Below are 16162 nucleotides of genomic sequence, written 5' to 3'. Positions count from 1 at the left end.
ATGAAGAAACTCAGACTGAGGATTGAAGCAACTGTGCTAATTTACCTGGGTTACAAGTGGCAGAGCCAGAATGTGAACGCAGTTTGGCTTCAGAATCCATGCTCATACCGCTGTTCTCCTCCACGTATATAAGACATCTAATTTTGTTCTTGACACCCATTAGGCATGTAAATACTTAATATCCTTCTGCTTAGCGTAAGTCACCAAAGATTTTAAACATATTTGGAGTACAATTTCACACGGTTGATTGTTTCTGTAACTACACCATCAAATTAGTTGGAAAAATAAGAGAAATATTTCTAACTAATACTGTGTAAAATGACAAATTTCCAATGCTTCCTGAATATAAATTTTTCCAATCACTGTGGTATCTTCTGAGTCCTAATTCTTCACATTTAGAGGAATTATTACTATACCATGACTTCTTACTAATTTAGAATAGGTAGTTTGCTGATAGTATAGTCACCTGACATTCATGTGTCAAAAGATTTTTGATGAGGTATGGATTGCAAGCTGTGGAAATGCCCTATTCAAGGGAGTTTAATATGTGAATGATGGTGCTGAGAGCACATGGTGTGAAATTTGAAAGGGAGAAAAATAAACGTTCTTTAATTTTAATGTTCTGGTTTCCTAAGGACAGAGGTTGGAGGGTGTCAGCTTTCAGGTGCTCCCTTTTTCATTCCATTCACCAAAGCAGCAATAAGGAAGAGATTCTGTTGGAGACAAAGGTCCCAGTTAGGTCACTTATAACTGAAAAGAGAGTGATGATGTCAAGGCTGGGACACGAATGAGGGAACTGGACTGAGGCACAGCTGGTGGAAGGTGACAAATGGAAAGGACGTGTCTTTAAATTATAGTCTACATTGTATGGCCAAAATTATATGCTGCAGTGTTATTCACTGACAAAGGGATTTGCACTGTTTGGGAGAGTTATCTTTCAAAAATGTCAAGTGGTTTTTGAAAAAGGATTTAGAGTAAAACAAATAGAAAAATGCTACTTCGTCCTTTTTTCTTGCAAGTAAGATGCTGGAATTTGCAAGTGAATAAGTATTTTGGGCTTTTAACATGGTAAGTGCCGTAAAAATTATGCAAAAGAATTCTGATTTCTGAATTAATAGAGACAAATTTAATACAGTTTTCCCAATGTTAACTTTATAGCTTTATATCAATATAGAGGATTGATTATTTTCTAACTGTGTGCAAAATTTTGAGGGTTAATGTTCAGTACTTAAGGCAAGATCTATATATACCTAGGCCCTAAAAGAAGCAATTGCTAAATAAAAAGGCAAAATCATATTCAAATCATGGTAAATTTTGGTAGCAGTATCAAAGAAATTTTGCCAGTGTGGATTTATCTTAAAGGGCACATACCAAACATTCAAATTCATAGAAAATGTAAGCACAAACTTCATGTACTTAGACAAATCACTCAAACACACACACACGCGTAAGTGCACAAATACATACATAAAAGTACAGAAACCTTCCCAGATTTTCTCTATCTTGTAAGAACTGTGTGATTATTTTTTTTCTCTGCCAGGTGGTATTTTTGAATATGTGGAATCTGGCCCAATGGGAGCCGAGGAGCTTGCGTTCAGATTTGCTGTGAACACAATCAACAGAAACAGAACCTTGTTGCCCAATACCACCCTAACCTATGACACCCAGAAGATAAACCTCTATGACAGTTTTGAAGCATCCAAGAAAGGTAATTGATAGATATTTAACTGTATGTTTTCTGGAATTCAAATTTTCAGCTATTCTTAAGAGATTTCTTAATCCCTAAAGTAATTAATAAGTCATTAGGAATATTTTCATGCAAATGTTTCTTTTCAAACTACACATAAATTTTATCAGGGAAGGTAAAGTGATATGATTACCTACTGAAAACAATTGCTTATAACATGAAATGCAGTGAAGTCTGGGATAGTGAAAATTTTTTTTCCCCATTAATCCTTTTGTTTTGCTACTAAACTATTCCTATTTTAAGAATTTTCTAAAATAAAGCAATACCATCTGTGGATTTTACGAAGTTTTACAATCAATGTTTACATTTTTATTTGCATTATATGTCAATTCCACTCTATTACTGTGGTCTCAATTTTCTGACTACCTTGAAAGTTCTGTGGTTCCAAGTGACTTCAAAAAGTCAGTCTAACCCTAATTGGAAAAATTTGAACAACGTTTCATTTGTGTATAGTCTATGCCCATTTTTGAACCACTTGATGTTTCTTTTGATGACTGAAAATAAATGGCTAATGATATGAAAACCGGATTATATGAAGAAATAATAAAAATACCTTATGAATTTTATTTATTTTATTATTTTGTAAAACTGTGTTTTAAATATAAGAATAGAAATACAATTTTTGGCATGTGACTTTAATACCTATATGAAAGAAGGTAATAGAGAAACTATTATCGAGGCATTATTTTAACCAAACAGTTTTAGTAATAAATATGTTTTGAGAGATGTTTTCATAGGCTTACTTTGTCTAAGCAGGTGATCTTTTCTTTTGCATGTTTAGGATTCATGTAACAGAAATTAAATTTCATAAAGTAGATATTCTCAAAGGAGTGGACTTAGAAAGCATTTGTTCTAAATTCATATTTTTAAAACAATGTTTGCTTTTCTGTAATGCCAATTATTGTTTTATTAGCTACCTTACATTCATAGAAATGTACATAATTATTTATAATTCTAACTTGGTACAGATTTCTTCTAAACTCATTAATATTAATGGCAGTTAATACGGTACAATATTTCTTGAGATGAAAGTATCCTTCTTTTCCCCCAGCTTACATGTTTTTATCAAAACCCATGTTCTGCTTGCCCTTTGAATTCATATCTTTATGAATAAAAATAAGTTCCCACATTTCAGAACCATGTCAGGGTGATGAAAGGTTTTGAAGGCTGAAAAAAAGGCTGAAATACTACATTTGTCATCATAATTGCAAAATAAGTCATTAACTGCAAGACAAGTGCATTTGATTATTGACATAGTTCATGATTATTTCCATTAGGAAGAAGAAGCTCTGTCTCAAATGAAATAATTTAGACCAAAGAATATGGAATATGAGTGCAGTATAAATAAAGTATTAATAGATTTCTTATGGTACTTCAAAGTAGCAACATAAAAAAAAGTGGACTAGAATGTTCTAACAACAAACAGCTTACTATCTTGCGAATATCTTAGCAAAATTATGAGGTGGTAAACTCATTTCGTTTTCAAAATATTAAAAAGGATTTACAAATTTTGTCACCCATTAAAAATCTATTGGGAATCCAGTTCCTTAAGTGACTTTGGCCTGAAGCTGAAAAAGCTCAAGTAAGTGTATGAATAAGTTTCTTTGTGAGTTGTTTAAAAGGGTGGATGTCGAGGTTTGGAACTTGTCTTGTGAAGCTCTTTCTTGTCAACCTGTTGCTGGTTGGAGGGCACAGCAATATATAAAAGATAATAAAAAAGAGAGATCTAACATAGTTTTTGAATCCTATGGGGGCCTCAATAAATATATATGTAATACTGATATTTATGACTAATTACAAAATAACAAATAATAAATTTGGACATTCTTAAAATTTTTTAAAAAATAATTTTTCCAAGGCAAGAATATATGTTAAATGTCTAAATGTAAACATTTTCAGTGATATATGGTCTTATACTTTTAGTAGATAATATTGTTTTGCTCCATAAATAAACTTTGATGCACTAGAGCTTGAATTATTATTTGAATCATACATTGCTTTTAAGTGACTCCTCCGATACCTGAAAACTCTATTTCTTATTTGAACACACTTCAAAAAGTTCTATGTAAACTAATACAGTGGTTTTTAACTTTCTTGATTTGTGACTTGTCAAAAATCTGGAGAAGGAAGATCTTTTATTTTCAATGTATGTGAATTAAAACCTGTGTGAGTGAAAAACTTTAGGCTCTAACCTTTCTACTGATTTAGAATTCTAATCATTATTTTAAAAGTAAGGATCTATATATTCAAAAATTGTTTATTTATATCATATTGAATTTTTGAAGAAAGTGTAAACTTTTTTTTCCAACTAAAATTTATTAAATATCTCTATGCTTAAGAATCCATCCATCACATTGTATTTTGTGTGGCAAAATCTCTGAAGGAAAATATCAGAAAATTTTGCACAGTAGAATCACAAACTATTTGTGAGGGATTAAATCTGAACACCTAATTGATCCCTAAATCCCAATAACAATTCTCCTTAGTCATATTGAAATATTTGCAGGGATATACAAACCGTTGCCTCTTGGAGCAAACTTCCACTTTTGAACATTTCTTACTTCCCTTAAATTGTATCAAAATTTGTGAGAAACTTCTAAACATTTGCCCTAATTCTTCCTTTTCCAGTCAAATGAAACAAACTTTAGCCTCTTTCACAGGCCAGATCTTCAAATATTTAAAGATGAGTTTCATGTTTCCAATAACTATTGACTTTCTAGACCCGAACTTGCCCGTTGCTTTAGTGTACCTTATAGAAATTCAAGTCCCGTCACAGTCTTTCTGTTCCCGTCTGAATACCTTCTGATTTAATTATGTCTCTCTTAATTACTGTAATTATTATTGATGTGAGTAAACTTTTCTACATGTAAATATTGGACTGGTCAAAAAGTTAGTTCGGGGTTTTCCATACAATGTTACAGAAAAACCCAAATGAACTTTTTGGCCAACCCAATATAAACTTAAAAAAAGTAATTCAGTACAATATAGAAGACTTATAGTATCCAAAAGCCAAATACATAAAGATGATTAAATACTTATCTATTTAATTACATACTTTGATGTTCTTCCTACTCAATGAGATTAATCCCCATGAAATCACCCTCTATGACTCATGTCAGGTTTTGTATGGGTGTTTGTATGCGCCGCTTGACCTGTATCATCAGATATTTGCAGATACTTAGCTATGTGTAGCCATAGCTTTTTGGATGGGCAGTGGAAGATAAATGGCTTCTGATTAAGAATTTGAAATTGTAGAGAATGACCAGTGAATTTGGGAAAGAACACTATTCCCCGATAGGAAGTATTCTTCCAAAATGAACACTCTCCCCTTAAATCCTAGAATATTCCCCCTCTTTCTCCTTCCTCCTCTCCTCCCTTGACATTATTTGTAGAATTATTTGAACATTGAGCTGTAGGTGTCTAGGTGAGTTTCCCTTGTAACAAACTGAAAATGTTTGGAGTTAGACAAAATGTAAAATCAGCTAGATGCAGATGTTATATTAAAGACAAATCTTCCTTCAAGATGATGCCTTTGGGTTAACAATAATAATGTGGTAATATTGGCACACTGGCATCTCTCCTCTCATTATTGACAGACTTCTATCTCCTCTTCAGCCTGTGATCAGCTGTCTCTTGGGGTGGCTGCCATCTTCGGGCCTTCACACAGCTCTTCAGCAAATGCAGTGCAGTCTATCTGCAATGCTCTGGGGGTTCCCCACATCCAGACCCGCTGGAAGCACCAGGTGTCAGACAACAAAGATTCCTTCTATGTCAGTCTCTACCCAGACTTCTCTTCACTCAGCCGTGCCATTTTGGACTTGGTGCAGTTCTTCAAGTGGAAAACTGTCACAGTTGTCTATGATGACAGCACTGGTAAGAAAAATCTGTAGCCTTTGCAGCTATGCTTTAAATATAGGTAATTTTCTGAAACTTATTCGAGATTCTTACTGTATTCTTTTTGTTTGTTTGTTTTTGTTCTTTTCTTGTGTTTTTTTTTTTTTTAATTAAGGGAAGGAAAACATTTGAAATGAAACATTAACACTAATTTCATATGTCCAAACAAAGAAAAAATCATACACTTTTTTTTCTATATTTGTAAAATAAGCACTTTTGTTCTAGGAAGGATGTTACTGTGAGCCATAGTATTGGATGAAGAATAGAGATAGTGTGAAATATAATATTGAAATATTCATTCAAAGAATTTTTCTACTAATTTCAGGGTAGTTTCCCAGAGTAAAGCCTCATAATGTGCTGTCACTGAAGCTTATCAAGAAATCCAGGAAAAAAAAAAAGAAATTCAGACTTTAGCCTTAACATTTTCTATAGCTGTTTATGTGCAAAGAATGTGTGTGAAAAGTAATAACCTTTATATCTGGATAGCACGTTAAAGTACCTATTGAAATACTCTGAGTTTTTGGAACTGTTCATATGTAGACATAGCTTAGGAACTTGGAAAATAGTATTTACTAAGTTGTATTTATTTCCGTGTCTTTAGATGAATATTTGCTGGCTAGAGGTGGTCTGTGCTTTCTTGTTTTAATGTATGTTATTATTTTTATATATGAATGGTTATTTTGAGGTATCAGATAAAAACAAGTCTCAGAGAAATATAAGAACGTAAACAATAAAAATAAAGTATTAATTTCCTTGGAAGTTATATTGGTAAAGGAACTGCATACTATTTTGATTATTACTTAGTGATAAGGAATTTCACATTAAGATGTTTATCACTAGTCTAAATAGTGCTCTTTAAGTTAGAATTTTAAAATATTTTATTCTAGAACATTTCACTATACCTTTATGTTTACATTAAAATTGAAATTCATTTGAATTTAAATTCTCCCCAAATACACCAGGAGCTCACTTTGTTTATAAATGCAGTATTTAGAACTACATGCAGAAATTAGTCCCTTTGCCAATAAAATTGACCATTTGCAAATTGACAGATAGGAGCTCTCCCAAGAGAACAGAGAACAGGGAGTTACAGGGTTGGAAAAATAATGTAAATAATTTGAAAAATTTTAAAACTTAGGATAAGAAAGAGTAAGTCTAAATACACATTAATAGTGTAATTTTGCATTTTTGATTTAAAAAAGTGAAATGTTTGTTAAAAATTTTAACTTTAGAAATACAACAGTAAAAGCCCTTAAAAATAACCTAAGTACCTTTGATGTGTTTTTAAGCTTAAATTAGACCTGTTAAATTTATTGCATTGTTATATTCCAAATCATTACTTTTCTATCATTGGTAAAGTTCTATATGTCAAATTATGAATGGCAGGTTCTGTGTGAATGGTTTCTCTGAGTGTGTGTAATGTGATACTCCAGGGTATGCTCAGTTACAAAATGGTCTACTTATGTTTATGGATGGTCATATATAGAAATATACAAATATGAATACACATGCATGAATCCATAGTTTATTTACTTCTCCTTTCTCTTCTGATATAATTCAGGTTAATCCTGACTAAATATCACATATCCTCATATGTATATGCACATAAACATGGTATATATACACACATATCTGTTATATATATATATGTATGTTATACATGTGATATTATATATTTATTTCTTATTATCTTAAAACTCCTCATAGTAGAAAGAAATTTGGCAAATGTTCAAAATGTTTATGATATACCACATTTCCTCATTATTCTGTTTGTAAGTATATGACATTTTTACTTCACATATGTTCTTGAGTGACTGAATAAAGAGATAATGGGATTTGTGATCAAGGTCACATCATAGTTTGGTGAAGTAATGTTTCATATGTAGTTGATCTTTTGCTTTGAATAATATTCTAAATATTTATATCATTGAGACAAATTTAAATAGAGAAATAGTTAATTAGATGTATATACTTTTAACAGAGACTTGACCTAAGATTACATTTATTAAAATAGTTTAAGCTAGGGCTTCCCTGGTGGCGCAGTGGTTGGGAGTCCACCTGCCGATGCAGGGGACGCGGGTTCGTGCCCCGGTCCGGGAAGATCCCACATGCCGCGGAGCAGCTGGGCCCGTGGGCCGTGGCCGCTGAGCCTGCGCGTCCGGAGCCTGTGCTCCGCAACAGGAGAGGCCGCGGCAATGAGAGGCCCGCGTACCACAAAAAAAAAAAAAAAAAAAAAGTTTAAGCTAATATGTAAAAGAAACTTCACCACTACTATCACTTGAAGGTTACATCAATACTTGGATATTCTAAAAGTCTTTGATTATTTAAATATGAATGCTAACCTAGAGTCATTACAGAATTATTCATAGAGTAAGTGTGCCTTAAAAATCCTCTGAGGGGAAAAAAGCATGTTAATGCTCCATTTTATGCAATATTTAATTCAACAAACATTGATTAAGCCCCTGCTACATTCCAGGGACAGTACCAGGTGTAAGTATATGCCAGTAAAAGAAACAAACTCCAGGCCCCTCTTGAGCTTCTAGTTTCTATTTAGGGATATGTGGTTGTTCATGTTTTTAATATTATTTGTAATGAAATAATTGCATTTGTAACTGGCCTTTTAATTTACTTTTAATTTAACACACTTTTAGAACTTTGCTATTCTTGATTTTTTAGGGGATAGAACTGACTCTAAGATAGAAGATTGTCTTTTAAATGAATTCATAAATATATAGAAGTAGGCTTTTTTTTTTTTTCTGTATTTTTGGATATGTTTAAAAGTCTCAAGGTGGAATTTTTTTTTTTTTTTTTTTTTTTTTGCGGAACGCAGGCCTCTCACTGTTGTGGCCTCTCCCGTTGCGGAGCACAGGCTCCGGACGCGCAGGCTCAGCGGGCATGACTCACGGGCCCAGCCGCTCCGCGGCATGTGGGGTCTTCCCGGACCGGGGCACGAACCCGCGTCCCCTGCATCAGCAGGTGGACTCTCAACCACTGTGCCACCAGGGAAGCCCTCAAGGTGGAATTTTAATAACAGAACTTAACAGAGAGAATTTGTAAACTTCCCAAGTGAACAAGATGACTATTTGATCATGTGGGAGAAAATCTGATGACAGCTAGGACTGTGAACTGAAATGGGAGAGAAATCCACCTCATACCCAGTGAGATAAACATTAATAACTTCATTATGAATTTGTGTATCTGCTGTTTACTGCATGATGCAGTATGCATTTTATATATGTTTCTTTTTTCCTTTCCAGATTTATTATGTATGCTATTCCTCCCATTTATATTCATTTCTATTTTGTTGTGTAGTCCAGTTTGATACATGATAATTATACTTTCATCCAGTCTTCGTTCCCACCCACAAAACAGATGGGATGGTAGATGAAGTATAGTGCTGGAGTAGGAGAAATTCTTAGAACGATGTTAACAGGACCTGTTTATTTTTTATGATAATTAGCATTTGTTGTTGTCGTGGATGAATGCTTTTAAACACCCTGAAAGTTTGTTATACCTCTGAATGATGTCCAAAATGATGGAAAAGAATTGGCTTCAGAAACAAAACTGTGTTTCTGTCAGTCATTTTGGAACATATGATTCATTTTAAACATAAACTAAAAATAAGTTGGATAGCTGTCAGCTTGTAAGCAATTCCAGGATAAGTTGTGAATATTTGCTTTAAAATTCCTATGTTTCATCTTTGTTTATAGATCAGCAGTCCATTAACAAAGAACTCTGGACTGGTAAACAAAAGCCTGGGAGTCTAGGCCCAGTTTTGCTACTAAATTACTGGTACAACTTTGGAAAAGAGAAGAAGGAAATTGAAATGATTACAGAAAGCAGCTGTGGTGCACTAGGCATCGAGGTAGTTGCTATCATATAAACTATTACACTTAATCTTCAAAACAATTATATAGAAACAAAACAATTCTAGGGAAACAGGTTAACACTTCACTATCCTTGCTTCCTCCAGTAACTGGCTTTTCTGCCCACCAGCAGCCCAAGGCAGAAACGTGAACATCTTCCTTGATTCCTACCTTTCTTCAGTCCCACAATCAAGCTCTAATGGTTGTTAATTCTACATCTCTATGAACTCTCAAATCTGTTCATTTCTTTCATGCTTTCTAACTAATTCTTAAGTCAAAATCTTTCACCTGGATTATTACTAACAGTCTCTCTACTAATCCAGTCTCCACACTGCAGTTAAAGTAATTTTTAAAAATGCAATTCTGACCCATTGTCCTATTAATAGTTTCTCTTGCTCTAAGGATAAAGTTAAAACTTTTTTGGAAGCCTTACAAGACCTGACTTCATCTAGTCCCTGTACCTCTCCAATGATATTTGAGTCTAAATCCCTCACTTATGTCTTTCAAATTGAGCCATTAAATTTCTTTCAGGTTCCGAAAATACTGTCCAGTCCACCTGTTTCTCTCATTCTGGCCCCAACTCCTCCTCCCCACTAAGCACCCACACACATGCACGTGTGTATTTGCACACACACACACATTCATACCATCTGGCTTAGATGTCACAAAGAAAGACTGTCCTGACCCCCAGCTCCCAAGCCCGGAATAGGTCTCCCTCAACATATCCCCATAGCACTGCAGTACTCCCATGACCATCCCCTATGAGAACATTCATCACACTATGAATGACTTTTCTTGGCTGACTTTTCCACTCAATCAAATACACATCTGAATAGGATGGACCGTAAGGCTGCCCATTATTCTATCGTTGGCACCTAGGTATTACCTGGCTCATGGAAATACCTAAATAAATATTGAAGGAATGAATGCATAGAAAGGTATTATTATATCCAGTGTTTAGATGAAGAAGCTCCAATGGATTAAGTAATCTGTCAGAGGTCATTTTAGGTTAGGTAGCTCTTTAGTACTCGCCATTGAGTAAATAGATTCAACAATAATCATTTCAAAAATTTTATAAGGTATCTGGAGTGAATTGTGCTTATATGTTAAGAGCAATTAAAATATATTTACTCATTTACTTATTTGAACAATCATTATCAAGCATCTTCTGTATACCAGGTGCTATGTTCAGCACAAGGGACAGTATTATAGGTAAAACTTTGTCTCCATGTGCTCAAAGTTGAGTGAGGGGGAGATAGAACATGTGAGAAGGATACTATTATAGTGTATCAAGTGCAGAGAGAGACAAGAAAAAAATATTGTGGCAGCTTAGGAGATGAATAGAGACATGAAAAGAATTTAGGGGAAGGAAGGTTTTAAAACTGCCTGGTAAAGGCAGAGGAGAGTTTTGGAGAGGATGCCATTATCATTAAGTTATCATAAAGGACAAGTAGAAACGCTTCAACTAGAGAAGGGGCATAAGGGTGTAACACGTGAAAATGTGAGGATGCCTGAGAGCTGGTTTGTCAGGCAACGACAGGCACTTCATTACGACTGATCATCAGAAACAAGGAAACTGAGGAAGGATGAGGGAGAATGTATAAAAGGCCAACGTAGGAGAAATAAAAAAGAGCTTTTTACTAGCTCCTTTGCCCTGGAATCTGCATGTTACAGCAGTACCAGTCACGTTTGCATGATGTGAACCTGCTTTCCAGACCACCGTTGAGTGCCTCAGGGATGGACATACACCCATTCGGTTCCTTTCCTAGGAAATCAAAAAAGAATATAGAGAGAGGGATATCCACTGACTGGACTATGGGTTGAAATCCTGGCTCTGTTGTGTAATTTTCAGCAAGTTGTTTGACTTTAAAAACTTGAGTTTACACATTTGTAAATTGAAGATAATGTATATACATCAGGGGATTGTTGTCATGATGAGTGAGATATGCAGAGTGCCTTATGGTGCCCACATAGTAGGAGCTTAAAACTCTCAATAATAGAAATGGCATGTGCTATGTGCCATTTATTCCTTACTATACTCTAAGAAAAAGGAATCGTTATTGGTCCCACTTTTTAAAATATGAGACTATTTAGATGCAGAGAGTTGAGATAATTTGCCCAAGCTTTCATAGCAAGTAAATGGAAGGTCTGGGTTTTGACCCAAGGCAGTAAACTGCAGAAACCACTTTGTTAAATACCATGATATAATGGTAGTTATTGTGTTTTGATTTGGTTCATTTTGTTGTCATTATTTTACTTTAAGAACAGGAATGACACAATCAGAACGATTTTGGTAAAGGTTCTCTGACACCAGTGTGGAGAATGCATTGAGGCTATTGAGATACGGTAAGGCATAGGACAAGACCAGAAGCAAGAGAATTTATGAATTAGTCAAGTTGAAAACAAGATAATAGTCTCAATTAAAGAGGATTTGATAGAATGATTTTGAAGCAGAGAATTCTAGGAAAATTTAGGAGATACAAATTGTAGGACTTAGTAAGTAAATAAGTGGAGAAGTGATGGAGACAGAGACAGTAAGGATGACCTCTATGTTTCTGGTCTGGGTTACTCATCAATGGCACATTTACTAAAAAGGAAAACAAGAAAAAGACATGTGGGAAAGGGTATAATAAATCTGGTTCTTAACACATTAATCTTGAAGCACCTCAGAATCATCCAGTGGTGTTGGAGGTGGAAATCCATCTTGAAAAGTAGGAATTTAGTATGGGCATATAATGCTCCCAGTGGCATTTTTCTCTGCTCTCCATTTGGACTCCTTTGTGATATGAGGAAATGAAGACAATTGACAAAAAACTAGGTCATGGTAGGTCAAGAAAATTCAGAGTTATGCTAGTGGTAGGCAGTCGTGGAGATGAATATAGACATGATAAGAATTTAGGGGAGAGAATGTAGATTTTTTTTTAATTAATGAAGGAAAATCAGTATTTTCTTTTAGATATTAATATTTAACAAACTTAGTTTTGATTAATTTCCATGGTACGAAAAAGAAAAAAAGGCCAGGGCCTTTATCCTAAGCAAAAGCGGAAATGATTTCTTTACTAACTTTATTAACTTGAATGAATTCTATTTATAGACTATGTTCTAGATACATCTGTGTGTGCTTTTGGAGTTAGTAAGAGTAAAAAATTATTTTATTTTGCACCTATATTTAAATAGGATAACTAAAATAATTCAATAGAAGTTGATGTGAAAAAATATATTTCTAGAAGATACTAACTTTTGAATAATATAACAACTTTTGTGTTATAAAACATATAACCAAATAATTTTAATTTTATTTAAAGGAGTGGGGTAATTTGGATCTAAGATGATTATATGTTATATGTTCTAAGTGCAAAGCTTCAAGTTCTCTAATCCCAAGTGGAAATAGCTTCAAGTTCTCTAATTCCAAGTGGAAATACAATTAGCAATTATGAGTTAAACCTAATTATTAGGATATATTTGATTACACAGCTTGGTGTATTAGTGTTTCCACCATGTTGGTTTTGCATGGACATAGGTTCTTTATTTCCATTTAAGCAAGCCTCAAAATTATTTGTAATATTATTACTTAAATTTTGATTACTCGACAGTATTTTTAAACATATTCATAGCACTAATTATTTCTCTAAGTTTTAAAATCTTTAAAATATTGCCAACCCTAAAAGACAAAAATAAAATTTTTAATCCACAACAATCATACAATTCATATTTCTGCAGATAGTGAAATAAATACATATGTAAAGAAATAGAAGAAGCAGGACTTGTACCAGACTTCAATGATCAGTAGTATTTGCCTTTGTTGGGAAAGAAAAAAATCATAAAGTGAGAATAATTCCCTGGTGATGACCAAACACTGCCAGTTTTCTATATTTAAATCTGGAACATGTTGGCGTGAGCATTCTGGTAACTACTTTTCCCTTAGCCTTTTCCTGGTCTTCTCTGTCTCCTCTATGCAGTGTAGGGGAACGATAGTACTTAAATTATCTCTCTGATGCTCTTGACAATTTTGACTACTCCCTTCTTCAGTGAAAGACTAAAACTCTCCTTGTTTGGCCTCTGTGCCATCATTCTCTCCTTGTTGTGTCCTTTTCAGCCATTTTTTCCCCTTCTCATATTCTTAAACTCTTTTTTCTTTCTCTGTTCCTTAAAAGCTGATGCTGTTCAGGTTTTATTCCCAGGCTTCTTGTTTTCTACTTGTTTACCTCACTGTCCCTAAAGCCTTCCATCTGACTCATGCCTTTCTCTGCCTGTATGTTGTAGACTCACTGCTGGACATCTTCAGTTGCTTCTAGCAAGTGACAGACTCAGAGATTCAGCCACCCACTGATCATCTTTATTTGGATGTCCCACAGGCACATCTCACCCAGCATAACAAAAGCCAAACTCATCACCTTTATTCCAAAACTTGCTTTTTCTCCTGGCTTTCCCTCTTTATCCAGTTGCCCAGCTAGATTCCTAGTGGTCATTCTAGATTCTTGTCTTTCTCTCTTCCCTCATTTCCAATGGATCGCTTAATACTTCTCATTTTTATCTCACATTTCTCAAATTTACTTCTGTCCTCCATCCCTACCATCTGTTTTAGTTAACATCTTTATTGTAAACCACCTAGACCATGTTCTGCCCTCTACCCTATTTAAGTTCATGTCTCTGATGCAGACAAAATGGTGTTTTTAGAAATGACAATGTGGTGATGTCATGCCCAGGCTTAAAGCTGTTTGGCGGTTCCTCAGTTCTTGGAAGAATGAGTTCTAGTTCTTCAGCATGACACATGCAGCCTTCATCATTGGCACTCTCGTGCCCCTTTGATTTTATTTCCCTGGTATTTCCTCTCTCAATATTTATGCTACAGCTTTCCTTGAATAATTGTAGTTCTCCATTACCAATCATGCTCTGCTATCTCAAGTTTCTTTGCTGTGCACAATTCGTTCTCTCAGCTTGTTATGCCCTTCTCATTTGGTGATCTGTTCACCACCTTCAGATGTACCTTAAAGTATTCTTACAAAGTAAACTTGTGAAGTAACCTTCCCTGACTTCTACCTGTATGAGTTGGTATTTCTATTCTTTGTATGATGCAAGAGTTTAGTTGATAAAATAGTTCATCATCAATTTTAGAGTACAATTTTCAGCATGCTCACATGACCCATTTAGCAGAGGTGATGATTTCTTGAACATAAGAGCTCTAAATATTTTATAATTAATTCCTCCATTTATTTGCTTCTTCCTTTGTTTTTTCAATAACTTATTTCTTTATTTCGTTCACAAGTAATTATCAAACATTTACTATGTGTCATCGCTGTTCTAGGTACTGGAAGTACAAGAGTGAACAAAACAGACAAAAATTCTTTGCCTTGTGGAGTTTGCATTCTAGTGTAGAGTGATAAACAATAACAAAATAAATATGTATATATATAGCATCAAATGTGATAAGTGTTATGGAGAGAAATAAAGCAAGGGAGGCATATAAGGAGTACAAGGAGGGAGTACTGCAATATTAAGTTGGATTGTTATTAGAAGAGACCTTATTTAGAAGGCGAAATTTGAGCTAGGACTTGAATGAGCTGAGGAAATATGTCGTGGGAGTTCTGAAGGAAGAGTATTTCAGATAAAAAGCAAGAAGGTAAAAAATAACCAAGGGAGAAAGAGATAAAGAATTCTAAGTAAGGCAGTTTTTTTTTGTTTGTTTTAGTTTGGAGAAGGATTTTTTAAGAAACTGAAAATTGAAGGAGATTTTTGTGACATCTGTCATTATTTTATATGTGTATATGTGTTTATGTATAGATGTACATATATGGTTATATATGTATATGTTCCATTACTTCGTTGCAATAGTAATGTCATTTCTTTAAAAATAACTCAGTGTAGAGACTTTTCCACATAGAGGCTCATTTTTATATGAATTACTTAGTAGTGATTATGGTCCATAGCATTCACCCATAAAATAGTGATAGGATTCATTTTTAACGGAGACAAGACTTCAGGGAAAGAAGAAAAGAAATAAATCTAACATATATTCATTTCTGCAAGATGTAATAGATCATTTATTGGATACTTGATTAAAAATAAATTGGTTCAGTATCAGAAACACTTTTTTAAAAATTGAGATCCTGAATGGATTAAAACCTAGGTTAGATACTCTTTATACATCAGGTGAACATGACTGCCTTCTAAAACAGTTTTCTGTTTCCTACTGAACATTGTATAAATGTTTATCTTGCTTTAATATAAGGTATGTAAACAATATTTGGGGACAGAGTCCTCTAGACGCAAACATTTAGAGAAAGCAAGAAACAGTTAACACCCAAATTCTAGACAGGCTAATTGTACATCATTATTTCAGAATTATTCCAATTTGGAGGTGGTACAGTGTCTACTCTTCATATTTCAGTGGTTCAAAAAGAAGCTCAAGAAATGAATTTTTTTGCATAAATACATTAAACATGTATTAAATCTATCCTTGGCTAGTAAACGCTAATGACAATACAAAGCCTAATAGACACCTCTCCTTGCCTTCTTATAATAACCAAAGACATTATTTTACTTGTCATAAATATTTGCATTTCTGTAAATTCAATCATCTTCCATTTGATAAAACAAAGTTAATTATATAACAGATATTAACATTAAAATCCAAAGCACTGGTTCTTAAATTTAA

General features: G+C 34.0%; 1 protein-coding gene across 1 annotated transcript in view; it reads left to right on the top strand.

Annotated features, from left to right (window-relative positions):
* The window catches only part of GRIK2 (glutamate ionotropic receptor kainate type subunit 2), a 635712-nt gene that overhangs the window by 237365 nt on the left and 382185 nt on the right, over positions 1-16162 (top strand). The window contains exons 2-3 of the mRNA XM_060030591.1: positions 1541-1708; positions 5363-5620. Coding sequence (XP_059886574.1) covers positions 1541-1708; positions 5363-5620 — 426 coding nt within the window. The remainder of the gene's footprint in view (positions 1-1540; positions 1709-5362; positions 5621-16162) is intronic.

The sequence above is a fragment of the Delphinus delphis genome, chromosome 14 (genome assembly GCF_949987515.2).
Source record: "Delphinus delphis chromosome 14, mDelDel1.2, whole genome shotgun sequence".
In the NCBI taxonomy this organism is placed as follows: domain Eukaryota; kingdom Metazoa; phylum Chordata; class Mammalia; order Artiodactyla; family Delphinidae; genus Delphinus; species Delphinus delphis.
Note: the sequence above shows the minus strand (reverse complement) of the source record. Positions and strands in the feature narration are given on the sequence as shown.